The sequence below is a fragment of the Temnothorax americanus genome, unplaced genomic scaffold (genome assembly GCF_048541705.1).
Source record: "Temnothorax americanus isolate GAGA-0224 unplaced genomic scaffold, ASM4854170v1 Scaffold9, whole genome shotgun sequence".
NCBI classification, from domain to species: Eukaryota; Metazoa; Arthropoda; class Insecta; order Hymenoptera; family Formicidae; genus Temnothorax; species Temnothorax americanus.
This window is the reverse complement of record NW_027509812.1, coordinates 4,013,590-4,040,710: the sequence shown is the minus strand read 5'-3', so window position 1 is coordinate 4,040,710 and position 27,121 is coordinate 4,013,590. Positions and strand designations below refer to the sequence as shown.

Sequence of the window (27,121 nt, the reverse complement as noted above, 5' to 3'; positions counted from 1 at the left end):
CGGAAGAGACTTTCGATCGATGATCAATGATTAGCACAAAAGTCGCCGTTCTAATTATTCATCGATGCGTCACTAATCGCAGGAATGACGTCATCTTTATTTATACAACGACCTGCGACTGCGAACGATAATATTCTTCGTACGAAGAGATGACGCGACAAATTGACGCGAATTAAATAGAAACGTACGCTTAAAAAGGTCCATTTGCAATATTTCGCGACAAATGACGTGTATTTGCATTAACATAAACGAGATATTACAAAAACGCCTAATAAATACATTTCTTAAAATAGCGATGATTATTATAAAAAATGAACGAATAAAACGAACTGCGTAAACAAATTATTTGTGTGACTGGGGAATTATATAAATATATTACATAGCTTAATGAGTATGTGTTCCTTTCTTTACATTACGATTCAGAGAACATTTTATCTCTTCGTAAGTTTCCATCAGTGGTTTTAATTTCCTAAATTTGACGTTATGTAACATTATCGTAAGTGCTTGGCGATAAATACCGATAAATTGTATTGCGAAACATATTTGAGCTTCATCACAACAAATTATATAAAATAATCCTTCAAAATACGATTAAAGCATTATTTACAATTCTGATGTATCATAGATTTACTCAACTAATACTTCTTATTTCAGTTAAACATATATTTTTGTATTAGAATAATTATTAATGCTTAACACGTTAATAATATGTATATTTTTTAAGGATGAAGAGTTGTTTCGATATAGCCAACTTTCATTAACGAAGAAAAATGGAGAAAATCTGGCAACCAATCTTTCAGTATTACATTCAGTAAAATCGTCGAGAAGCCAAACTTCCCTCAGATTCTTATTTTTCAATATTTTGTACAATTGCGAGTGTAATAAATTCCTGGAAAAAGTTACTGTGGCAATTACATCGCTAGAGCAAATAAAATTATGGTTTCTATCTCAGAGGCACTGACGAAATGGATGTCATAGATGTTAACGAAGACGGCCCGGAACTAAGATTAAGTTTATCCAGTTCTTCATCCGCTTTATTGTTTTTCAGGTCCTGTTGCGTGTACAGGAACTTGTTCCATTCGTCAATCCTTGGATGAGCTAGATGCTATATTGAAAAAAGAATCAAATATAGAGAATGTTTTTGCACAAGTTTCAGCACGCAACGTTGCCTAATTTATCATATAAACAGCCGAGAAAATCTTCAAAGTGATCGTCGTACGTACCTCGGCGACGTCGTAGACCCATATTTTACCAGTATCGTCACCGACAGTGACGTGCAATCCACTTGGCGTCCACGATACCCTGTTCAGAGCAGGGCACCCATCGACGACGACGCTGGCGGTGGGTACCTCCGTATCCTGATTCAGATTCCACAAATCCAGCCTGCCGGAATCATCGACGGAGGCGAACAGCGCCGGGTGCGTCGGAGACCACGCGACGTCATATACGTAGTCGCCATTGTGCTCGAAAGAGTAGAGCGGCTTATTCTCTTTTAGGCTCCAGAGTTTGATAGTCCAGTCTAGGGAAGATGTCAGGAATAGATGAGAGAAGTCTATCCCGCCCTGCACCGCGTGTGCGCTAACGCCAGTGACCGGCCCCTGATGACCCTCGTACGTTTCCGTCAACCCGGCGCGGCTACCGTGTCGGCAGGCTATTTGACAAAATTAAAACGTTGATAAAATTCTTTTAGTTTACTCTTCATATATTCTCGCACGTTATATATGTGGACAATCGTACATACCTGAGTAAACGGTCCCGTCCTCACTTCCCATGACGAAATTGTTAACGTCGCCATGCGGGAAAGCCAAGCACGTGGCGGCAATCGCTTTCGATTGCTTCGTGTGCAATTCTAATGCTTCTTGCGGTTGTGACAGCATGTCCAGACTCCACGAGCACAATTTGCCGTCTGTCGAAATGCTGATCAGATTGTGCGCGTTTTGCGTTCCAACGACGTTCAAGCAGTATACCGGGTGCTGCAGAATAAGTAATTACTTCTTCGTTCTCGCACTCTAAGCTTGGAAGCTTGAAGCTCGACTAGTGCAACCTAATTGATGTATGTCGGAAGGTGATATGTCACTTACGGTGTGCGCAGTGGCTGACAAGGGAGTGCGTTGTATGGGAGTCCTCTTTTGCACTCGATTGTCCCAAAGCACAATTTGACCGGAGTAGGTGCCGCCCAGGATCAAGTTCGGGTGAAATCTGGCGAACGTGGTGGACATAACGGGCGATTGACAGTGAAAGATAAACTCTGGCGTGGTTTTCTTGAATTTCGTATTCCAGATTAGGCATACGCCGTCAGGATCGTTCGGAGTGTCATCGTTGTTGTTGTACGAAGCCGCTAAAAGCTCGGGGAACTGCGGCGACCAGTCCATGGAGGTTACGCAACGATTACGGGACCATCGCTCGCAAATGAACGAGCGATTCAACCACAGCCGTTGATGACTCTTCTCGTCCCTGCAAATTCACGCGTCAGAACGGTCATTTACGTCGCGAGCAGAACGTCTCTCAAACAGCTATACTGCCTTAGAAACAAAGGAAGATTGATAAAAAAAAAATCTTCCAGTTCACTTTCCAGTAGTTTTCTATACTTACATTCCGTCTTCGCCGTCCATAGTGCCAGCATAATCGGTGTAGATATCGACCGATTCGCCCAGTGCTCTCTCCACGATTCTGCTGGTACGATCGAGGAATCGTTGGAAGTCTTCCGACAGGATAATCATTTGCTTCTCTTCTTCGCTGAGCTCCCGTACTGCGGGCGTAATAAAAAGTATCAAGATTTTTGGCCAGTGAACAGAACTAAGGAGATTGATGGTCCACGCACCTTCTTTCTTGGGCTTCTCTTTCTGCTTCTCTTGCTCTACCTGTGTAACGGCAGGCTGGACTTCCTTAACTTGCGGTAATCCGTGAGGAAGGATTCCCGGTGGGAGCTTACTCTGGAAACCGTCCATGTGCGGCAAGCTATTTTCTTCGTCTTCGGCTTGGCCATCGTCAAATGTCAAAACTGTGGTGAATAAGCTGGTTCCGCCACAAGTACCCTAACTTGGATGTAACTACCTAGCTACTGATCTATACCTATTTATTTAGAATTCGACTAATATTCTAATTTTCAGAAGTATCGCTTTTATTATTAAATAAAAGAGAAGAACTAGTTCATTTTTTTGCAACAAATATTGAAATGCTTTGAAAAATATCTATAGCGCAGTAATCTATTATCTCGAATATTCACATCTAAGAGGAAAACAACACTGTGCATTCTGTTAAAATCCTAACATTCGTTTCTGCAACATTTTGCATTTGTCTTTACACCTCAAGTGCCGAAAAAAACGTAACATGCCAGCGTGTTATTTAGAAAAAAAGAAAAAAAAAACAAATTACGATTGTTTTCTTCACGCGTTCTTTAATATGAATTGCGCACAGGTAGCTGCCGACTTGCAAATGTTTAATGAAATCTCATTTCAAAGGAGCAACATCTAAAAGCATTGATAAATGCCATATCGAATAATTGGACATGCTGGAAATTTACCATTGCTAAGGTTTCATATATAGAGGAAAAAAAATTTATGAGTGTGAGCCTAGATGACATGCAAAATTAACCACATGTACGAAAGGTGGACTGCTTGTTGGTGGACTGTCGTAAATAGCATTGATTTTACATTTTTCCATCGTATCTTTTTTTCACGTGTGTCTCTCCACCCTTTGTTGGCATGCAGCACCTCGATGAGGTGGAATGATGCGTGAGAAATGAGAAGAAAAATGAACGTGGATGTTACAAGTAACAAGAGATTACTAATTTTCCCTTTACCAGTGTAATTACTATTATATTACTGATTATGTAATCGTCAACGGGGAATTATCATGTAGAATGTGACAATTGCGTGAGGTTTCACCATCTCTCTCTCTCTCTCTCTTCTATGACACTAATATCGTATAATGATCAATGATGAATAAATAAATAAATAAATAAATAAATAAAAATCAATGGTCAATGAAAACGGGAAAGAAGTGGGTTTACAGCCGCGCGATCGTGTAAATTAATTCTTCTTGAAATAATAAAAACAATAAACGACGGCACACCGAGTGGAGACGATTTAACGCAACTTTCCAGGTCTCATGCAGTACCGATTAAAGTTACAACATCTACAACTGCGACAAATAAAATAAAATAGCATCTAAGATTCTCTCTGTCGCTTTACTTCTTAAAAAATAATAAATAGTCAACACCGTCGTAACTAAAAATCTTAATTAAAAGTGCTAAATCTTAAATATCTTCAATCATTAGATAACTCACAGTATACATATCCCGCCTCAAAAAATAACGATACAAAGCTCAATATATCTGCATGCGCAATACGGAGACGGATAAAGCGGATTTATCTTAGATTACGTAAAGAAAAATGTAAAAAAAATATATATATATATAAAATAAAGCAAATCATCAAACAAGTTGTAAACGCTAGCAATAATTCCCTTCGTTCAGTGCATATATAAGACAGAGCCGGACAAATAGCAAAGAAAGTTACGTAAAGATATTACTTTTAGGCGCAAATTTGTGAGGGTGTGAGGTTTATGGACATGTCTGTGAGATAATTAAACAAAGTGAATCGTCTCTAGAGAGGAATTACCTACCTGTAAATTCGTCCTCCCATTCTAAACCAGGATTTAGATTGTACTCGTCTTGAAGGAGGGAAAAGAAAATGTCAATCAATTTGATATCCTATTTGCCGGAATTGTTTGTAGCGCTTTTAAAATATATATTTCTTTAAATAGACATTATTGATGCATAATAGTACATGTACAAAAGCTAAAAGTTACTTGAGTCTTTCACTTCGCTTTATCTCACGTCTCTAACGTGAAATATTTCGCCGGGATTTTTACCGTTACATCATTCTCGCGATAACGTATTATGCAATATAAGATTCAACCAACTTTTCTTATTTTGTCATGCAAAATACATCAACAATCGCTCGAGAAACTTGAAAGTAGCAATTGAATTTGATAAATCATAGTCGAAATATCTATTTACATGCGTACAATATTCCCATTAGCAACGGCTGTGTATATATTTCGGAGTATATTTCAATATACTAATTTAAACTCGCTAAAGCGTTTAATAAGAGAAGTCTCTTACTTCTTAAAATATGTAAAAGTTTTTTAATGTGTGTGTCTTCGCTTAAATATTGAATAAAAAAAATTCATATAGGAATCTCTTCTCATCTTCAATATTCTATAGATATTCTCTTTCTCGCGTTAATTGATATAGATAAAACATGACGAGGTAGGATATTTCTCGGAAAATAAATCTGGTACAAAAACTCATTGTTTCGGAAAAATTTGAGAAAAAAGTTTTTATAGCAAATTAAAATGAAGACAAGTAAGGGATCATGAAATTGAAATAACGATTTAATACAACATACTGACATCTCCGACTATTGAAATAAAAACTGCATGTTCTTTTTTCCAATTCTTTCGATTAATGAGACTCGACATATTTATAACAATTACTTTCTAAGCCGACTGGCAATGAAAATAAACCTGTCAATATTCACAAGGTAGGAAAACAAGTGCGCGATGTGTACATATTTTGAGAATGCTGTATAGCTATGCTGCGATATATTCGTATGGACACGTACATGTGTCTGTCGTTTTAACTCTGTTAGGTCTATTAACTTTATTGCTACGCCACCCACGTGCTGTTAAGAAGCAATATTCTGCGACTGAAGAACATTTTATTAAAAAAAAATGTTCCTGCGCCACTAAAAGCTCAAGCGACATATCTTTATATAAGGTATTGCATCAAAATGTTATATATTACATATATATATATATATATATATATATATATCAATGGTAAGTAATTTACTAAAAACAGAGTCAGAGTGTACCGAAAATAAAGTGTGTAATATGTTATCTTCAACTTGAATTCAGTTAATATCCCACAACACCTTAGCTCTATAAAAATTGCTTTCATGTTAGTAAGCATTGATGATGCGTTAGCATTCTCAAAGAGATTTCAGATAACGAACATCGCGTCGAGAACTCTGGAAGGTGCGTTAAGTTGTGACAAGATTTGCCAATGGATATCTCTCTCTCTCTCTCTCTCTCTCTCTCTCTCTCTCTCTCTCTCTCTCTCTCTCAAAAGATTCTGATATCCTTGATGTGCCATGACGAGATGGCATCAAGAATAACCATTAGTAGTTGTCAGAGCTTTATAACCGTTATCATTAAACATTGCACGTCACCTTGTTTCTCTCTTTTACCCTCACACATTCCTTTTATAATATTAATAAAGAAAACATATTCTCTTTTGGTAGCATGCCTACTGTGTGAACGTAGCGATACATATCGTGACAGCTTGAAAATATTGCAAAAATTGTGTTTGAAGAACACCAGAGAACGTCGAAACAACCATCTTCGAAATTTCTGCATGCTTTCCGAGAATCAGATATATGCGGACAGATATGTGTAGTGTGCCTGATAGCAGATTTTCCTTTGCTGTATAGAGTCGGGATGTCAGATAAATATTTGGAAAATAATAGATGGCGTAAATAAAGAATAAATGCACCCAAAAATAGGCAAACTTAACGAAGAAAAGAGTCGGAAGAGGTATAAAAGCATATCCATAAGGTAGTAAAGACCGATCAGGCTCTGGGTGGAGAGTTGTTTTGCATTCCTTGCTGATATTTCCTATTATGGAAAACGCTAAATTCTGGAGACGATATTCTTCCGCCGTTTTTTCTAGTCTCGGCCGTATCTATTCCGAATAAAGGCAAGTAAAAGCACTTATCTGGTATGTTGCAAATGTCATTAATTTAAAACGTATTGATGGGCTACGAACAATATCATATACGCTATATTTTTGGCGAACAAATAGTAAATTTGGTAGTAATCTAATTTCTCTTATCTCTTAACACGTTCGTTTGGCGTGAATAATTTGGCATAGTATGTGAAATTTATTGCGAATAACGCGAATTACTCTTTGCCAGGAATTCTTCTTTAGAATAATCGTTGCCTCAAGTAATACAAACTGAATACAAGCTAAACCTAACTCTGAATCTAAAAATCGTTTTCAGAACCAAGAGAAATCATAACTTACCGTAATAGTCGAATGCATGAGCTGAGAAGGGAGGGAAAAAAATTGTACTTAGTTACGATATCATAAGAATGCATTACGCTAATAACACCTCTCTACACTCAGACTCGTTAGTTCAAAATATAAAAGAAAAGTCGACGGCAAAGTTCAAAACTGTACAAAAAAGTGATAAATAATTTTGTCACTGTAATGTCTGACGGTTTTAAAATTCGACTGTGCATCCTATAGGGACAACGGCAAATAAATTTTTAAATGCCGCGTACGTTGTTTGCGAAAATTTCCAAAAAAGTAGACAACGATAAATAAAGTCGTGGCGCGTCATAGACATAATTTTCGAATAGGTTGTATCTTAAATCAAAAATTATGCTGAATGTAGTTAGGTGCATATAATTTTGTAAATTCTTATATTGTGCGGTGCTTCGATTCCTATGTATGAGAGGAAACGTACATATTCAAAATGTTTATCGTTAGGGTATAATTAATGTTTATCTTTCATGTTCAACACTTTCGTTTACTAGCGACGGTAGAATGTTCATTATAGTTATTGATCCAATATTGTGGCGAAAAACTTTAGTTTTTTTAGTTATCCCTAACAACAGATGCTCTTTAACGAATAAGCTGCAATATCTCACTTACATCCCTTGTCACACTTATGCCCGCCCCCTAAGTTTCTCTGAAAATCGATATTGATATCATTGTTCTTGTTAATATATAATAGGAACGATAAAGCAAATAATTTTATAAGCGACGTGGACAATTCTCTCAATGTTAGAGTATACACATATATCTTAGCAATTAATACTTAATCAATAGCATTAAAAAAAAGCTATTCACCTATATATAATATATATACCTACATCATTGGAGGTCATTATTTTTACATCTAAAAATATATTTGGAGAAATATTCTACGTGTGAGCACAAATACCACGTCTCTACCAACACGCATGAGTCATGGCGTAACAATCTTGTAAGAATTTCAGTTTGTAATCGTACGTCGTATGTTTTCCCAACAAACGGGACGCCTAGAGTTAATGTGCTGTGTAATCTTAACTTTCTGTCAATCTGTCACGTATTTCATTAAACTATTGAAGCGTGAGTAAGCTTTTTTATTATATGCAAGCAAACGGTCATCTGTGTGTATGTGGAAGTAAAACTATACGTATAATATATAAAAGTCTAGAAGGAGATAGCTAACGGTGAATACGCTTGTAATATAAACGTCTCTTGATTCTCAGTACAGTATATACTTAATATCTATAATAAATAACAATTTCCACATACAAAACTCTTGCAGCACACGTCAAATGTAAAATCGGTTATCGTAGCAACTTGTGTGCGTAATCTTCATGACTCCTCGTTGCCTTCACATAACTCGATATATATGAAGAAGAACGAAAAATCAAAGATTTTGCGGAGCAATGTTTAAAAAGCGTAAAGCACCCCAAAGATTAGACTCTACATCCCTTCATTTGGAACGCGCGACATATCTCTACCTTCCGATGTGTATCTCTACCTCTATAACGTAACGTCGTACGACAATTATGGAAGGGTAGTAAAAAAGTAGACAGAACATACATAGGTAGTTTGGTGCAGACCCACCTTTCCTGGGACGCCACCAGTCAGTCTCAAAGTAGCCTGCGGAGCAAGAGTGAGTTGGTGTTGTTGTTGAACAGGAGGAGTAGATGGTGTATGCGGAAGACGATGTGGACAGTCCTTGTGTCCAACACCGGATGAATCGATCAGATTGTATCGCAAGACAAGGGAACACGCGTATGTTTAATTAACACCGCAAGATCAGTTAGGTAACAAATACATATTTAAAAGATCTATCATGTATATATGTATGATATGTGTATATATGCGTATATGCGTATATATATTTTTAGTATAATATTCCTCTGTGTCCATTCGGTCCATTCAAAATAACAACTTGGACAATCAAATGTATACGTATAAGGGGAAACATTTTTTTCCACCAGAATTCAGATTTTGTCATATATAGTTAACGTTGCGCTATCTTTCATCACGGTAAAGTAGGTGGTATTGGAATAAAATATATAAAAATTTGTTAATCACTAACATAAATTGTTTGCGATCAGGTTTGTATCGTTAGCAAAACGCAAGACTGCGTGCGAGAGTAATCGTCAGCAAAACATATCGCGTAGGTATTTAAGAACAATAAGGACTAACTGAATTTGCGGTTGTGTTCATGGAAATGAAAACGTTGTATAGGAAAAAGTTGCCACCACCAAAAAAACTTACAACCAAACCCAGATTGATCGTTAGATGCTTACTACTCGTTATACAAATGACTAATATATGTTTGTTATACACATAATCTAAGGCTCACAATAAAAAAAACTGTTATTCATTTTTCTTATATATTATTTAAATATTATATTAGTACATATATATTAAATATGTGCTGATTAATAATATTTGTGTCACTACATAAACACAATATGTTATTCTTTTAATGCCGAGTTATCGTTTAAGTAACAAGATATTAAAAAATCACGTAAAAGTGTTGAAAACTATTGATCCTTCACAAATAATACGAAGGAAAAGTGCAAAATGATAATTGCGATGTAATGAATCGTTAAATTCATGTTTTTGGAATATGTAAGTTTCCTCGCCGCTTTAAAATTAATTATAAGAAACACGTTAGAAGAACAACTCAATCTTAATGTTATTCGTCATTCCAAAACTAAAAATTAAAAAAAAATTGCGTTTGTGTGATTACGAACATCGTAATTTACTTCATTCGTAGTTAATACACGAAATAATTCACAATAATGCACAAAAATATCGTTAAGACTTTCTATGTGGTTACAGACAGATTGTAACACAGTGTTGTAATAAAAAAACATATAGATATATGGAAGACTATCTTTTTTTATAGACCACCCACTTTACCATAATCAATCGTAAAAATGTTGTTGATGCGAGAACAATGGAATACGTGTAATTTGATATTTCAGTAATTTTATAACACGCACTGTGCGCGAACGCCATATAAACTTGTGAACTTACGTTGACAAGTGAGTATTAATAATTAATAAAATTATTCAGTATAAAAAAATAGCCGAAAATATATAGTTAACGATTAGATCCATATATAAAATATAACAATATTTAACACGCATCTTGCAACCACGCGATCAGATTTCAGGAATTCTCAAAAATTAATTATATTTCAATTCCATCAATATTGATGTCTATCTAAAAACGTTGTGAATTAAATATCACGTGTTTGTCTAATATCTAAACGTTTCTTTACGAAATCACGAGTGAGATGTATATAACGCATGTGCGATATAAATAAATCGATAAATACATAAGAGAAATATTGACTCACCGTCGTGGGATGTATGCGTGGTCTGAATGGTTTGCGTTTGCTTGCTGTAAACGACCGGTTCTTTCGGTGGAATGTTTGTGTGCGCCACGGAGACGATTGTGAGCTCCCGCGTCTTTCTTCGTCCCGCACTGTTTCGTCGCGCACGATGCCAAGTTATAAATCGGTCTCGAAAAAAACGCAAGAAAAATGCAAATAAATACCTTTGAGCAGACGTTATGCTGGATGGCTGCAAGCTGGCGTCCGGTGTAGCCGTAGCGCTTTGTTCGGGCGTCAGCGAGCTCATACTCGACAAACTAGAGAGCACGTCTGCAAACAGACAGAAACCGTTGGAGCGTCGCATAGGAAAAGATACGAGTTTATAATCGAACACCTGTAACGCGTATATATACCTGACACTGGCGCTACGCCCAAAGAAGACAACATTGCATCTATCTCCTTGCGCTGATCCTTGTCCGTGCCGGCGGCACGAACGGTAGCTTCTTCTACCTATAATCCCAAGTGACGTGTTTATAATCGTCACAAGTCATCGTTACATCTTTACGTATGTACAAACTGAGCACTGAGCCTTACATCCTTCTGTTCTTTCTCCCTCCTGCGCCTCTCCTTCTCCTCCCTAATAGCTTGCAGCTTCGCCTTCTTCCTTTCTAGCTCGGCTTTACGATCGGACATCATCTTGTCGTCTAGCAATAGATGACTGAAAAATGATATCGTAAACTTTAGACGGATACATTTAAATTAAGTATAGGCACGTCAGACGTACATACAATGTATGTACGTCGGTGTGTCCGCTCCGTAAAATTGGCCGAGGAAGCTACCACGAATAAAAGCCCAATGCAGTTATTGATTTCTCAGCGATGACGTCAACTTGGAGCTTGGAGCTAAAACGTTGGTAACGTTAAATTTACCGTTCGATTACGCGCGAGCGCGAAACTAACGCGTCTTCTCGGCCTGCTCGCGGCTCGATCCACCCGGAAGGACGCGCTCCGGTTTAGGCGAAAATACTTGGCACTGAAACGCGGCCGATGGCACCGACTCCCCGCTCGATCGAATCTGGGCGATGTCGACGTAACCGTAACGGTGCGATACGCGACGCGTTAAGTAACGCGGATCGCGGATCAGCCGCGACGCCGCGACGGAAATGACGAGACCCTTGCCCTTACCTTCGTTAAGGGCACGCAGCGGAGCGATCTGACGTCCAAGCCTTTACTCCATTTTACATCGATATCATTTCGAGCAATTCAAGGAATGACATGTAAATCCACGATTCTCTTCACGAGCACCAAGGCACAAGGCACCCAAGGCACCAACCAGCAACCAGCTCGATGAAAGATGAAACCGCGGCGTATTACGACTACGACACCGGACACCTATCGACCTACGAGACTGTACGAGACCGAGTACGACCTACGACCGCTAGTTGTCGCTGGCGTCACTTAAGACGCCATATTGCTTTAATTCACCCCTCCGACCTCTGACCTCCGACTCCGACTTTATTACAAGGGCAAGGGCTGGTGCTTTCGGGGAGAGCTGTAATTTGTTTCATAAACGATGGCACATCTTCCTTCGGAGCTCGTATCGCACCAGCAGAAGGTGTGCAGGCTGTACAAGCGCGCCGTGCGCTGCATGGAGGATTGGGTGCACGAGATACACGACCGCAGGTATGTAATCAACGATTGATTCGACCGACGCCGACGGGATCGATTAAAGCAACATTTCCAATTAATTTATTCTCAATTTACTCTTTCTTTCCAATCATTGGATCAAACTAGAAATAACTGATGATTCTATCCGTCAGTGAGATACACACGAGTAACACGCAAGGTGTTACTCGATAATAAGTTAACCGATTAAATTAATTGGAGTTTGGTTAAAATCACCGGTGATCGCGGCATTGATTCAAACGAAACGTTTCTTCGAAACAGAAGAGACCGAGACAGTGCGCAAAGTACCGTCATTAATTGTGATTAATGGGATGAAAGGATACGTGATACGTGTAGTTTGTGGAAAACACGTCTATAGTTTAAATCCGCCCATTTAGTCCAGGGACTAACGCCATACGACGAATGACGGACAGTCACGTACCGTAATATACCGTTCACGTATAATTCCTTTACAGATACCAGGCTGCGTTATTGAGAGAGCGCTTTGACAAGAATAAAAATATTAAGGATTTGATTTACGCGAAGCATCTGCTACGGCAAGGAGAGAAAGAGCTCTTCTCAAAGATACATTATCAACCGATAACCTTCGCCAATTCAGCTACGGGAGGGGCATATGGCCGAAATGCTGACATCCCAGACTGGGTCCTGGATTACTGGCACCCTCTCGAGAAGGCTATGTACCCCAAGTATTTTGCGCGTCGCGAACAAATGAAGGACGAGTATGAGAAGTGGTATTTCGAAACCTATCCAGAGGAAAAGAAGAAGCTCGACGGTCGTTGAGGCACCTGTAAAATATAAATATTTGTGTTGTCGCGACGCGACATTACTTGTAGATAATATTGTAATATAACGTGTATCGTTACGAGAAAGTCTTCATTGCACAGACGTAGTATGCCCTATCACCGAACACCCCCTGCGCACATACGAACAAGCGTGCTCCGTTTTATACGTGTTTATTATATACGTAGAATACATAGCAAGCAACTTAGCGTATCTCTATCCATAATTTAATTCGTTATACATTCAACATATGTAATACTAACGTAGCACAGTGGCTTGAAGCTTTCGCGAACGAAGCTTTGCCTAAATCTCCTGTAACGTACGGATAATTATTGCGCTTGGACGTTCGTAATTTCGATTATTATCTCCGTCGTGACAATAACGGGCGAAATATATATGATTTGTCTTTGCAAATAAATGAAATACCACTTGCGAAATTGAATACTTTAGCAGCAAAGTTCTTTTCGTCACTCATAATGTAATTACGACTGTGTCTTAAACATATACGTATAATCCGGATATTTATGATCGAAGATTACATATACGTTGCTACAGAAGTGACGATTCTATGAATTAAGTCTAAAGTCGCCAATAGATTTGTATTGTCCTGCAGTTATTTTAGTGCACGATTCAACGTTCCTGCGTGATATGAAATTTTTTTTACTAACTTTAAAATATCAAAATCTTTCGGTGTTCGAAATATTCAAAATGTAAGAAATTTTTATGTCTAATTTGCAATCAAGTTGGCAGAAATTATTATCACTTCTGCAATTTCATCTTCATCGAAAACAATATTACCGATTACTTACGCTAAGAGTTATGAATTGTAATGTGTGTGTGGTGTGATACATATATATATATATATATATATATATATATATATATATATACATATAGTATTTTTTAGAGTATTATATATATATATATAAATAAAATATATGAACAAATATTTTTACCTATGTTACAATTCTTTCAACATTGATAGGTTCGATTTCGGAAGCGACGTTCGGAAATGGAATAAAGTGGAAAAAAATTGTCAAATTGCTATACTTGTGCTCGAGAAGAGGATTCGTGATAGATAAGTCATTTACGATGTAATGTCATTCACATGATATTTTGTACGAAATTACAGAGTTTATTACTTGCGGTAAATTAAAATCGGTAACTAGGTAAAACTACATGTTCCATTAATAAATACGATTTTTGAGTTTCTCAGCATATATCTCCCACATAGAATTCTCGCAGAATTCCGTTAATCATCACACCAGAATATTCTCATAACGAGGCAAGATTATACATGGGAAAAAAAATTTTTTTTAATGAAAAAAAAATAAAAAAAAAGATAAAATTAACCGATCACTCTCTCGAAACAAGACTGCGACGTACGTACGTCGTTCCTATTTTCTCGTCTATCTTCATCTTTTCTGACTTCCTATTAGGACACAATGCCTCTTTCAGCTTCCACCCTCTATCTTCATTTTCTCGTCTTCTTCCTCAAACTTCGCTCCATCTCAATGATATCGTCTGGCTATTACATAGATCGGAAGTCATTCGTTACGCGATTAGGACTAACTGGTGGGCGGAGGTGGCGGCGGTGGTTGCGCCAGTAATGTCGGCAGCGTGTTCAGGTCAATCCCGGGTGGTGCGGGAGTCTGTTGTTGAGGCGGAGGTGGGACCGGGGCAGCCGGTGGCCAGCCACCCATCTGTTGCGGCTGCCAACCACCGGGGAATCCCGGAGGCGGCGCCGTGCCCGGCGGTGGTGGCCGCATCGGTCCCTGCTGACCTTGCTGCCACGGCGGTATGCCCATCCCGGGCGGAGGAATCTGCGTGGGCGGCATTTGACCTGGTGGCGGCGGTTGATTGTTGCCGGCCATCCATGGCATTAATGGCGGAATGTTGGGCTGCGTAGTGGAACCAGGTGGCGGCGGTGGCGGCTGCATCACTCCTGGCGGCGGCGGCATGCTTACCGGTGGCTGCCATTGCATGTTCATGTTGTTCATCCCTTCGCCTCCTTGACTCCACGGTGGCGGTGCCATGCCCGGGGGCGGCATCATTGGACCGCCCTGCATCATCTGCGGTGGTGGATGCGCTGGAGCTGCCATTAACGCGCGAGGTGGCTGTTGTCTGAAAAAGACAAAATCATCGCATCCAATGTAAATGTAAAAAAGATCGTTGCACGGGGGAAAAATAAGAAAGAAAAAAATGTACCTATCGAACAGTCCGGGATAATTGGGATTGGGAGTCTGTCTGTTTTGTCCCGTTTTCGATCTGTCCGGTGGTGGGCCTTCTCCCAATTCTGCCATGAGCGACATGTACTCTTCATCTATTTTAGCTTTATCTCCAGCTTGACCCATTCCCCCCATTCCAGCGGCTGCGGGACCTCCTTGACCGGGTCTCTTTGATCTGCAATCTCGAGCGATATGTCCCGCACCACCACAACTTGAACATACTATGTTGTTGGTCACATTTGGTTTATCAGGGCACTGAAATTCAATCGATATTATAATAGGTACAGAAATAAGAAAGATCTTTTCGATAAAATATTACACAATTTCACAAACCAGCCAAGATTTATGATCCGAAGCTCCACAATTTGTACAACGAGGCCCATCATTCTCGCGTAATGTTCCGTTCAATAAAGCCAACTCGCGTAATTGATTACGACGCAAGTCGTTTTGACCTTCCGGCACTTCCACACCTTGCCGAATAATTTCGTGAATCTGTAAACACGAGTACGATTAATTACATTGGTCATTTTATTTACCTCACTATTATATATATATAATAGTGCTATTATATATATATAATATATATAAATATTAAATATATATAAATGCTATTATATATAAATGCGACAACGCATACTCGTTCCACGGCTTTCTTCACAGCATCTAAATTGTTTGCGGTAATATATGCATGTAAGGGTTCATCCTCGCCCGGTAAAGGCTGCCCATCTTTCCTGCCAACTTTTCCTTCCTTTACAGAGCCCTTTCCACGAATTATAATCTTTGCCCCAGTTTCCTTTTCCATAGCTAAACAATTTTTAAACAATAAATATAAATTAAGATTTCTCTAACTGTATGCGTTGCGTCACAGTTTATCCACAACCTTCGAACGGCATTTTGTAGTACTTACATTTTAGAGTATTTCCACGCGGTCCAATAAGCAAACCAACGAAATTTATATCAGGATGCTCTTCCTGAGGAATCATTACTTTATCATGGACTCGTATTATTGGTGGCCTGGGAAAAAAGTAAATATAAATATTAAGAAAATGAATATTTATTGTAAAAAATTAGCATAAAAAATATATGGTACATCTGTGTGACTCACTTATAATCCGGTGGTGGCTTGAACTCTGGATTGATTTTAAGGATCTTCTGAATCAGATTATGACGTTCTTCCTCTAATTTACGTCTCGTACGATATTCTCTCGTGTTCAACCGTTTACCATCGCTACTGTAAATAGGCTCCGGAGACGGGGATCTGAAAAATAAAAAGAATAATACCATATCAAGAATATAAATTTTCATCAAGACGGTACACTAGCGTACACAAGCAACCTGACCCTACTATGACTGTACGAATATATATCAAGTGGGGAAGAACCGTTGATTTAGAGCAGAGAGTTGAGCGTATATAGATTTTGCCAGAGCTCTGATAAATAAGCCATTATGCAATTTTTCTTTCGATACCGATTCAAATTTAGCTTCTCTATAAACATACTATCTGAGAAATTTAAAATTTCTTAATAAATGATAAAATTTATGCTGTAAATAAATCTACTGGAAAAAAATATTTTGTATAAAAAATTTTGTCTACATTATAACAGAAAAAAGCTAACTTGTAAGAAAAATTTTAAATAATATGCAATAATTTTGCTTCCATAACAGTAGTATACGGTAATAGGTGTCAATATTAAGGCTGTAGATCCAACCGTAGATGTACTAAGAAAGTCATTGCGCGACATTGTATCAGTTTGCTAACGTAATCAGTTATGTATTTTTAAAAACTGTACAAGACTGCGCGTATTATAGAATTTCCCAACAGTGCCAAGGTATCGAAATAAAGAATAGAAAAATTGTCGGTGCCGAATATAGCATAGCTGTATATTTAGTATTCTACAGTAGGCAACCGCTGGAAGACCGCGCGTTTGTGCACGGCAGATATCGGTACGATGTCAGCTGCCAAGACAGATCCTGTGATTATTGAGAAATAATCTTTTGTATTAGTTATAACGTAATTGCGGTATGTCTTACTATGTATTAACGGAAACACAATGACATAAAAATAATGGTTCCAGCTAAAATTGGAAAAGTTTTACCTATTGGAATAAATTAATTTATTAGAGGAAAAAGTATATGCATTTGTATTATACAAGACCTGTACCTGAAAGTAACGTTAAATTCTTTGTTACAATATTACGGTACGAATGAGAATTTCAATAAACTGATATTTTCCTGAAATCTGCTCATTAAGGTTGTACGTAGAAACAGATATCGGCAAGTCGATTAATAATCTTCCTATTGGCATCAAGATTATTACAACAATTTTAAAACGTGCCGTGCAAATCACGGCAGCCTGAATAAAGAAACAGAATCTCACTCAAGATGACCCACGCATAAAGTTGTGGACCAATAGTGAAATATCGAATAACGAAATGTCCGATTGCTAATATTCCACACTTTTTAACCGCGTGCTAGAAAACGATTACGATAGGTCACCTCAGAGTTATTCTACGTGTGCAAAAATCTATCTATACAAGACGTATGAACTAGAATACCCACTCTGTTCTCTTTAAACACTGCTACTGACACGGTTCATCGTATCGGTCTCAAATCTCAAATCTCAAATCTCAAATCTATCGCAAGAGCTATTGTCTCATTACGCCACACGCGTAATTCTTAAATTTGAAACTTCAAAAATATATGACTCAACAGCGCTGCAGCAGTGTTCAATAAAAATGAGATATTAAAAAAAGATTGATTAGGGCAAACCAATACTATCAAAATTCATCTTCCGCGTTGCATGGGGGCTCTAATCAAGCCCAACGTTTTTCAAATGGACATCGGTATTCCCACGCTAACCGAACCTTTGAGTCACAGAGATATCTTTTAGAGCTCCTGTGTATATTACGGGCTGCTGTACGTTCGGTAGATAAGTATCGTAGATATGTAACGTTCATTTTTGGTACGTAAGTTTCTTTCAAACCTTTCCTCAGGGTTAAGTGGAATTCCAAGATCTCCAGTGCGTAGCTTCCTGCTGATTTCCTCAATCTGCAGCTGAACTGTAAACCAACGGGTTAGAGGGGGCGGAAACCCCAACGGTTAGATATTGCCAATTTGCCGTATACATTCTATAAAATAAGCACGTCTCTCTCAAGAAAAGTAATAAGGTCGCGCACATATATTTGAACCTTATTTCCAAAGTCAAAAGCTCGCACGGCTTTGTACGACTCGATCAATGCTCAGTTTGAAAAAGTACCGCAAGGTACGACACATACAAGTAAACTTCCGTTATCACGTATCTAAATGAAATATCACAAGTCCATTACGTAGCTCATCCGATTAAACTTGACGGTAATAAAAATGCATCGACGGTCAGATTACAGTTATTCAGCAAAATTGGCAATCCCTCTTGCCAAATTTGATGATTTTATACAGTCGTCGAAAAGTCCTGACGCTTACCTCCAAGAATTTTGAATTTTTGATATATATACATTATCATACTTACATCATTCATAGCCATCTACTCTTATAACGTAGGTTTTAGAAACTTGTGTACAGAAACAAAGAACTTGAAACGGTTCCCTAGCCATACGTACTAAAGGAGACGTATGTTAACGTCGTACGAGAGAAAGAAACTTACAGAGATAAGCCTTCTCCTGGTCGACAGTCAGATTTGTCGGTAGTACCGTAGGCATGCCCGGTATAAATGTTTTGTCATGTTCGCTACCGCTCCATCTAGTCTTTTTCCTCTTCTTACGTTCTCCCTCTTTCGATTCTTTCTCCTGTTTACCATCACCTGCGCGAAGAATCCCATCCCATTTTAAATCACAAATAAACCACAACGATGTTGTTAAAATAGAAAAATATTTCTCGCGTTTGTCGCACAGAAACTCAAACGGAAAACGTTTCTTGTGCATTTGCACAACAGAACGTAGGTTCTTCGCAAAATGAATCAAGGGCAATAATTAATAATTAAAAAAAAAAAAAAAAAAGAGAGAGAGAAAAGATAAACAGAAAGTATATAAAGTGGAGAACAAAAGTTGCTTCGCAAATGCGCGCAAGAAACGTTTCCCGCTTTCCGCGAGAGGTGGAAGAAAGAAATAGAGGAAAGAGGATGGCAAAGACGCTTACCCTCCGCTTCCCGCTTGCGGCTCGCCGTTACGGCGTTCGCCGTGTTTGCGCTCGGCTGCGTGCCGTTCGCGATCGCGGCACTCACCGCGGCGGCGGCGGCAGCGGCGGCGGCGGCCGCTGCCGCTGCCGCTGCCGCTCCCGAGTTCACGCTCACGGGGTTCTGGTTCTGCTGCTGCTGCTGCTGCTGTTGTTGCTGCGCGTTCTGCAAGTAGCTCGGGTTCAACAGCGACGTGAAATTCCGCGACTGATTCATGACTGCTTGGCGTGGCGACGCCGTGCGCCGTGCCAGACGTCACGCTCGCGTTGTCGTAATCGCCAACAACGTCAACCCCGTTGACTCTCCCGACGGCAGTCGACGCCCAACCGGCCCAACTCCAATAACGACAGGCGAGAGGCGTTTACGATAGCGGGTTTACGCACCGAGAAAATGGCGAGGCGAGAGCCCGCCGATCTACGTAACCTACGAGGGCTGAGGGCACCGTTGGCGTGTGGCGTGTGGCGTTAACGCAAACACATCTCCAATCTCCATCCCGACGTATCGCGTATCGCGATCGCGGCCGCGCGGCCGCGTTAGCAACGGGCTGATTGGCGCGCTCGCGTCGACCAGCCAATCGCGACACTTGGCGTTGGCGACAGGTGGCGCGACCGACGGACGAATCACGAATCCGATAGGAAGCGTGGCGTGTTTTCACGTAGGACGTTTCTCCGTTTCTTCCCATCGACCTTGTGGACCAATCGCGGCCGAGAACGAGAGTTTGGCAAAATAGCAAGCTGCGTTCTCAAGAATATCCTCAGCTCAGCTACGATTGGTCGATACGCTCGCCCGACGGAATCGCGTCGATCGCGTCTCGCGCTCGCGACGAATTCACGAATGGGATGGGACTCGGGCCGCTCGGACGGCTGGACGGCGCGATCGCTCGTTCGATTGGAGTGGATTGGAGCTTGGAGGCTCCACGTCCAATATTTTGGCATTAAAATGGCATATTGACTATTGACGCGACGCGCGACGGGGCACGCGGCACGGGGCTACCGGACCGGAGCGGAGTAACAGCGGCGGTGACGGGTGAATTGGCGATCGGCGAATCGGTGTCCGGTGTCCGGTGATCGCTACGAGCGTGGTGCGCGGCGTGCGCGTACGGGCGTCATGAACGGGATTTCGCCCTCGCGGTCGTAGTGTCGACAGTGTCGACCGTCGTCCGAGGAGATCGGCGCGATCGCTTCCTCTCGGTGGCCGGTGGATGGGCGCGCTGCGCCGCTGCGCCGTCGACGACAATGCGATGACGACGATGCCACGCGACCGCGGCGACATTCGCCGACAGTGAGATCGGCGACGCGGATGACAGCAACGACGACGATGCCGCGAGTGCGGAGCAACGATCGTGCCCGACGTCGAATCTGAATCGTGCAACGTACATACGGTGTTCGCACCCTTTTTCGCGTCCCGCGTCCCGATTTCTCTGCGTTTTCCTTCGCCTCTCCGCTCTCCGCGCGATCGAGACGCCGCGCCGGCTGGGACGAAGCGGTCCCGGGCGCAATGGCAGCTCACAAGACGGGCGGGCAGAGCGCCCGTAAGAAAGTACAGGTATAATCCATTGATCCCTATAATCCGTCACGTATCTTCTTGGCTGATGTCTCACAAAAATGTGCTTTATAATCTTCTTTACTATACCCTCTTTGTGCCGCGATACCGCATCGTATATATGAGACGCGTTTGTTTCCTATGCTGAGAATCAGTGTCTGAAACGTGTAAAGTAAACTAGAAAAATTTCCACATTTTTTAGCATTGACAGCGATCGCGCTGATTCTCCGATGCTCTCTCTTGAGACACTAAATTGTCAAGTATATTTGCATTTGCGACATTCGATCGCAAATCGTCGTCAATGTAAATATAATGAGAACCAACTATATTAATTTCCTATGAATCGTACATAGGTGTCTATGGTTATAAGAGATGAGGTGGAGAAGCGGCACAGGGCAGGCGTTAATTCCTTGCAGTACGATCCAGCTCTGCACAGGCTGTATTCCGCTGGTAGAGATAGCATCGTAAGGATATGGACGTGCAGGAACATGAAGGAGCCGTATATCCAATCTATGGAACATCATACGGATTGGGTCAACGACATAGTGCTATGTTGTAGCGGCAAAAATCGTAAGCGTGCCTTTACGCGACAATCTTATTCGACTTGATAAATTTTTATGATATTCCGCTATTTGAATATATCTGATCTATATAAAATATAACGTATCTAATATCTTCTGGCTTCTCTCTCTCCACGTTCTACCACCAGCTTTTCCAGCTTTTCTACTATTAGCTTTGATATGTTACGCGTCGTCAAATCTGTACAGTTATATCCGCAAGTTCCGACACCACTGTCAAGGTATGGAATGCGCATAAAGGTTTCTGTATGTCCACTCTGCGCACTCATAAGGACTACGTCAAAGCGTTAGCGTATGCCAAAGATAGAGAACAAGTTGCTAGCGCGGGTCTGGACAAGTCGATATTTTTGTGGGATGTTAATACGTTGACCGCTCTTACCGCGAGTAATAATACAGTCACAAGTATGTACGCCGCGCGGTATGTACGCCTGACCGTATGTACGTCTCTTTTTGTGTCTCGTAACATGCTTGAAATATCGTGTTGCAGCGTCGTCCCTCAGTGGAAACAGAGACTCTATATACAGCCTTGCCATGAATCAGATTGGCACGATTATCGTGAGTGGTAGCACGGAGAAAGTTCTTCGAGTGTGGGATCCACGATTTTGTTCTAAACTCATGAAACTTCGTGGCCACGCGGACAATATTAAAGCGTTGGTTCTGAATAGGGACGGGACGCAGTGCTTATCGGCGAGTTCCGACGGTACTATTAAATTATGGTCGCTTGGCCAACAAAGATGCGTGCAAACATTTAGAGTTCACAAAGAAGGCGTATGGGCGTTATTGGTACGTACGCGTACACGTATACCTATACGAGTTCGTCATCGTTTTAATAACTGCCGTACGTCGTCGGTAAACGTCGATGTGTTTTAGGCAACGGATAATTTTAGCCATGTGATATCTGGAGGCAGGGATAAGAGAGTTGTAATGACAGAATTAAGTTACGCAGAGAGATATACAGTTATTTGCGAAGAAAAGGCACCTATACTCAAGATGGCTATGACGCCAGATCAATCTAGTATTTGGGTTGCCACCAGCGAATCGACCATCAACAACTGGGTAAATAAAATCTCATGAAAAGAATGTAACAAATTTTCATTTAAAAAAAAAACCGTAAATTGAAAAAAATTGTTATTTCAGCCAATAAGCCAAAAAGATTGGCAAGAGTTAGGAATTGGAGATTGTTGCGATACCGCGAGTAATGTATCGGGCAATATTTTAAGGAACGTCGAACCTGCGCAGAAAATACTGGGTGGTCCTGCTATAAGACATTACAATATATTAAATGATAAAAGACACGTGTTAACGAAGGATACGGAAGAAAATGTTGCGCTATATGACGTATTAAAGGCGTGTAAAATAGAAGATTTAGGCAGAGTCGATTTCGAGCAGGAGTGTAAAAAGAGAAATAAAATGGTGTATGTTCCAAACTGGTTTAACGTCGATCTCAAAACAGGGGTATGCCGTTCTTTGAAAAATCGGTGCTTTCGAGAACTAGAGGTCGGTTCTAAATTTTCTTCGTCGTTGCAGATGTTAACTATACATTTAGGGCAAGACGAAAACGATTGCTTCTCTGCGTGGGTTTCCGCCAAAGAGACCGGCTTAGCGGAGAACGATGCCGTAGATCAAAAAGGTGCGTAGTATCGCTTTTTCAACGGTGATACTCGTGAGCGTGGATTCGAGAGACGTTGATATACTTTCTATTTTTAGTGAATTATGGGAACCTCCTGCTGCAAGCGTTACTCGAACACTGGTGGAGACCGTTACACGCCGATGACGAGAATGAGGGTAATGGCAATGATGGAAACGGTCCTATGCACACGAGAGGAGGAAATCCATACTTCTCAGTTCCTAGTCATACACCTGTCATTTTCAGGTACGCGAAGATTGTTGCGAGTTTCGTTGACTAGACTAGATATATTGTCATATTATTTTATTTTTCAGCGAAGTGGGAGGTAGAACCATCTACCGACTATTGGTTCGAGATGCCGCGGGAGAAACCGAGGGTGTCCTATTGAACGAGACCGTACCGCCGTGGGTGGTGAATATCGTCGTGGATAAGAATCTTCCGCAATTCATTAAAATACCTTTTTATCTTCTTCCACATGCCTCTTCGGGTGTAAAGAGTTTGAAAAAGTATGCCGCGCACCTTCGAATTTCTAAATCGCGCGATGATATAGGTATGCGATACGCGTGAATAATCTTGCGCGTTATTATTTTCAAGGGATCGTTTGATAGCAAATGATTTTATACAAGTGCGTAAAGTGGCCGAACATGTTTACGATAAAGTGCTCGGTGCGGGAAGCGACTCAGGTTCAGTGGCTGGTGGTGGAAATACAGTTTCCAGCGGGTCTCCGGCAGGCGATAGGACGAACACGGATTCCAATGCTGATAATTCTTCGCTGGCCGAGGAAAAAGTTGAACTCTTGTGTAACGATCAGGTCTTGGATCCTTCAATGGATTTGAGAACGGTACGTATCAGACCGAATAAACTTTTCGTACGCGTTGAGAAAACGTTTTACGTGTGTCTCTCTCTGTTTCTCAGGTTAGACATTTTATCTGGAAAAGTTCGGCGGATTTAACGCTTCATTATCGTCCCGTTAAATAGTTAGGATTAACTACGTTGCGTCACGAATCTTTACAGTGTGCCTGGTTTTATACCATGGTAACGTATGCCACGTACACTTTTTTCCTTTCTTTCTTTCTTTCTTTATTGATTTGGTTTAAAAGACGTCAACATTAATCCGTTTCAGAATAGTGGAAAATACATGGGCTACTTGCGGAATATGGTACCTTGTACCACCTTCTTCTTAGGAAATGATCACCTGGATTTAACAAATGTTTCGCGTGACGTTGAAGCGGGAGCGAAGGAAAGCGAGGCGTATTTGGAGTATTAGAGAACATAAAGTTTTAAGGCAATAATGTGTAAAAGTATTAATGTAACGTGCTCACTTTTATACACTTGCATCCTGCGGCCAAATTCACACAACGGGGAGCGTTACTCGATTAATCTGCTTGAGAATATCGTGCTTTTTGTACCTGGATATAGAATTTAAAGTGCTCGTTGTCAGCCATATACCGTCTTCCCACTTCAAAAGTATCAATAAGAACGTATGGCACAAATGCAACAAAGAAAAGGGGAATAGACCGCATGGCCGAGAAAATTGTTGGTTCTGTTAGGTCTAATGGACCCCCCCCTCCCCCAGGTGATCCTCACAAATGCTTTTTAAATTTCCTTCATTAATTTTATTTTACCGGTATTTCGTCATCATAGGATCGTCTTCTTTTAGTATTGTAATAAAAGTATCGAACATATTTATTGAGGGTATAAGAAATTATACAATGCGTTTTGTTATATGCGTGCATGCAAAATGTGTACTCCACACCTGCCTTGTTATATTAGAGAGCAAGAAAAAGATATATGAAAGAGAGAAGAGAGATATGTCAATTTATCATTAATCAAATTATATTTGAATAGCCAAATTAGAGAAGTTCAATATTTCCTATTGTTCATATAAGGAAATAAGAGAATGTAATTGTCTGCAATGTAATAAGATCAAATTCTGTCCTGACCCCGAAGGTAATAAAATATAAATGTGGGATATATATGCATGTTTAACACACACACACCAAAAATTAAATTTTGTAAGATATAAATACCATTGATAATATAAATTATTATCAAAGAATATATACAGTATTCAACAGAATTTGATCTTTGTAAAGATTTATGATGAATAAAAATGTAGTTGTTTTTAAGTTAACATTCAATTTTTTTAAATTATTATAACACGACTGTGAATACTGTCCATTAATAATAATAGTATGCTGCGTGAATAAAAATTTAACTGATCCTTATTGTGCAAACAACTCAGAGCCAATATTTGTTATTACCGCAAAGAGTTAAATTTAGGAAAGAACGTGTACCAGTTTTTAATATGCTCTGTGAGATACGATATTTGTTTGCGTTATTAAAATTGTGCATGCATGAGGGCAATTTTATAAATGTAAATATTTCGTTATACTATAAAGTAATCAATATTTATATAAAATATATAATTTAATATAGAAAAGAGATTGCATCGCGCAGCGATATTTGAATAAAGAACTCTGTTGCTACCTGCGCGCTTAGTAATTTCGTTAAACCACAAATCTTTAAATAATTTCATTGAGAATACTCTCGGCAGCTTCTACAAAAGAAGCGTACACTCTCGCTGGTCCGGGAGTAATCGTATTTTCATCCCCCGTTCTGTATTTGCCAGTTTGTACCAGAATACCTTTAATCCCAGCTGCTTGCGCACCAGCTACGTCATCTCTTACATCCTAATGACAAACAGTAAAAAAAATTGTGAGCACAAAAAATTACAATAATAATGCATAGAAAAAGACGATGTGTCATTTGAAACATTACATCTCCAATCATTATAGCCTGTGCTGGATCTGTTTGCCCTAAAGCTGCCTTGAAAAATCCTATGGTCGGTTTACCAACAACTTCTGCTTTTACATTGCTAGAATACTCTAATCCTTTGATAAACGCCCCAGGACCTAGAGCTAGGCCATCGGGGCGTTTGTAATATCGTCCTTCGTGAATGGCTATGAGGGAAGCACCATTCAAAAGCAATCTAAAATATCGCACGTCACATATGTCACACGTTGCTTAAACGATAGAGACGAAAGAGAAGACGTGAGACTAGCCAGACTACCTGAATGCTTCGTTCAGCTCGTCGTAGTTGAATTTGCTCGGTGCTAAGCCGATCACCACTGCATCAGGCGTATCATCCGTCGCTAAATCTTGGAAATCCTCCATCGCTGCCGGATCAATTAACAGCAAGGGCTTCAATCGCCGAGAGATAATTAATCTTCTCGCCGCCGCAAGAGAACTAAAGATTTCCTCTTTTCGCAAGTCAAATCCAAGTTTCGTCAGACGCTCGTACAAATACGTACTCGACTCCTTGGTGGTGTTGGTGACGAATTTAATCGATAGGTTTGCATTTCGTAGCCTGTAACGTGAAAAAATATAAATTCGTGGTTCCAAAGAGTCAAAGGATACGCTTGATACTAAAGACAAATCATAAGAGTTTACCGTTTGATTTTCACTGGTTTGTGTGTGTGTGTGTGTGTGTGTGTGTGTGTGTGTATGTGTGTGTGTGTGTGTGTGTGTGTGTGTGATGTCATCGAGATATTTATTAAATAAAAGTAGATATTAAATTAGTCACGAAAAGCTGTCGTTAACAAATAACAGGTTTTTTTTTTTTTATTAAAATCAGCCCCGTTAAGTGAATTTTTATGCAAAACAAGTAGAAATTTAAAATTAAACCGCTCGTTTTCACAGAGATTGCGCTGTTGCGCTGTAACCGGTTATTGCTTTGTTCAAGTAATAAAACATAAGTATGCAAGTTAAATAATAATAATAATAATAAAAACACAAATCTAACCTGCTCAACGCTTGTACGGCACCTGGAATAGCCGCGTTATCGATATGTAACGTTCCGCTGAGGTCTATCAGCACCGTCGTGATTTGTCTCGCCATCGTTATCCTTATTACATTAATATAATTTAGTGAAACGTATGATCTTGTGCAGATTTGCTGTTGATTGTTATCAAAGTTATTATAACTTGTGGTTATAAAATTATAAGTGTGTTTCTGTTCTTTGCACTTAATGATTTCTGCACTTAAAGCGAGATAGATACATACATTAGTAGACATCACTGGCGG

At 40.0% G+C, this 27,121-nt stretch overlaps 5 protein-coding genes across 29 annotated transcripts; 2 read left to right on the top strand and 3 right to left on the bottom strand.

Moving 5' to 3' along the window:
- Positions 1-212: 212 nt before the first annotated feature.
- On the bottom strand, positions 213-11,779 carry Sw (cytoplasmic dynein 1 intermediate chain short wing). 24 transcript variants are annotated; one of them, XM_077425665.1, is made up of 15 exons: positions 11,612-11,779; positions 11,216-11,329; positions 11,022-11,145; positions 10,841-10,937; positions 10,652-10,757; positions 10,452-10,579; positions 8,669-8,806; positions 7,094-7,114; positions 4,627-4,674; positions 2,822-3,001; positions 2,593-2,749; positions 2,082-2,454; positions 1,742-1,973; positions 1,224-1,651; positions 213-1,105 (listed from the first exon to the last, which is right to left on the bottom strand). In XM_077425665.1, the coding sequence occupies exons 3-15, from the start codon at positions 11,121-11,123 to the stop codon at positions 944-946; spliced, it is 2,172 nt and encodes a 723-aa protein (XP_077281791.1). In that variant the 5' UTR covers positions 11,124-11,145; positions 11,216-11,329; positions 11,612-11,779; the 3' UTR covers positions 213-943. The 24 variants fall into 24 exon arrangements, with proteins under 24 accessions (XP_077281791.1, XP_077281790.1, XP_077281794.1 ...); XM_077425664.1 differs by lacking the exon at positions 11,216-11,329; XM_077425668.1 differs by lacking the exon at positions 11,216-11,329 and having other exon boundaries at positions 2,822-2,977; positions 11,612-11,778.
- Positions 11,780-11,883: 104 nt separating this feature from the next.
- On the top strand, positions 11,884-12,981 carry Nd-b22 (NADH dehydrogenase (ubiquinone) B22 subunit). The gene is made up of 2 exons (XM_077425741.1): positions 11,884-12,109; positions 12,568-12,981. Exons 1-2 carry the CDS (start codon positions 12,000-12,002, stop codon positions 12,890-12,892), a joined length of 435 nt encoding a protein of 144 aa, XP_077281867.1. The 5' UTR covers positions 11,884-11,999; the 3' UTR covers positions 12,893-12,981.
- A 68-nt stretch (positions 12,982-13,049) lies between these two features.
- On the bottom strand, positions 13,050-19,786 carry Sf1 (splicing factor 1). The gene is made up of 9 exons (XM_077425693.1): positions 19,252-19,786; positions 18,761-18,916; positions 18,104-18,179; positions 16,226-16,378; positions 16,028-16,134; positions 15,758-15,924; positions 15,454-15,612; positions 15,101-15,375; positions 13,050-15,016 (listed from the first exon to the last, which is right to left on the bottom strand). The coding sequence occupies exons 1-9, from the start codon at positions 19,502-19,504 to the stop codon at positions 14,461-14,463; spliced, it is 1,902 nt and encodes a 633-aa protein (XP_077281819.1). The 5' UTR covers positions 19,505-19,786; the 3' UTR covers positions 13,050-14,460.
- Positions 19,787-20,103: 317 nt separating this feature from the next.
- Positions 20,104-25,528, top strand: LOC143908219 (WD repeat-containing protein 48). Its single transcript, XM_077425691.1, has 12 exons — positions 20,104-20,833; positions 21,184-21,400; positions 21,598-21,810; positions 21,896-22,191; positions 22,279-22,464; positions 22,546-22,863; positions 22,936-23,038; positions 23,116-23,281; positions 23,350-23,541; positions 23,630-23,876; positions 23,951-24,070; positions 24,159-25,528. The coding sequence occupies exons 1-11, from the start codon at positions 20,786-20,788 to the stop codon at positions 24,011-24,013; spliced, it is 2,049 nt and encodes a 682-aa protein (XP_077281817.1). The 5' UTR covers positions 20,104-20,785; the 3' UTR covers positions 24,014-24,070; positions 24,159-25,528.
- On the bottom strand, positions 24,704-27,119 carry LOC143908236 (haloacid dehalogenase-like hydrolase domain-containing protein 2). Of its 2 annotated transcripts, XM_077425738.1 has the most exons (5): positions 27,101-27,119; positions 26,841-26,942; positions 26,109-26,405; positions 25,817-26,027; positions 24,704-25,728 (listed from the first exon to the last, which is right to left on the bottom strand). In XM_077425738.1, coding segments are annotated over exons 1-5 (780 nt in total). In that variant the 5' UTR covers positions 27,103-27,119; the 3' UTR covers positions 24,704-25,560. The 2 variants fall into 2 exon arrangements, with proteins under 2 accessions (XP_077281864.1, XP_077281866.1); XM_077425740.1 differs by lacking the exon at positions 27,101-27,119 and having other exon boundaries at positions 26,841-27,050.
- Between the last annotated feature and the right edge of the window lie 2 nt (positions 27,120-27,121).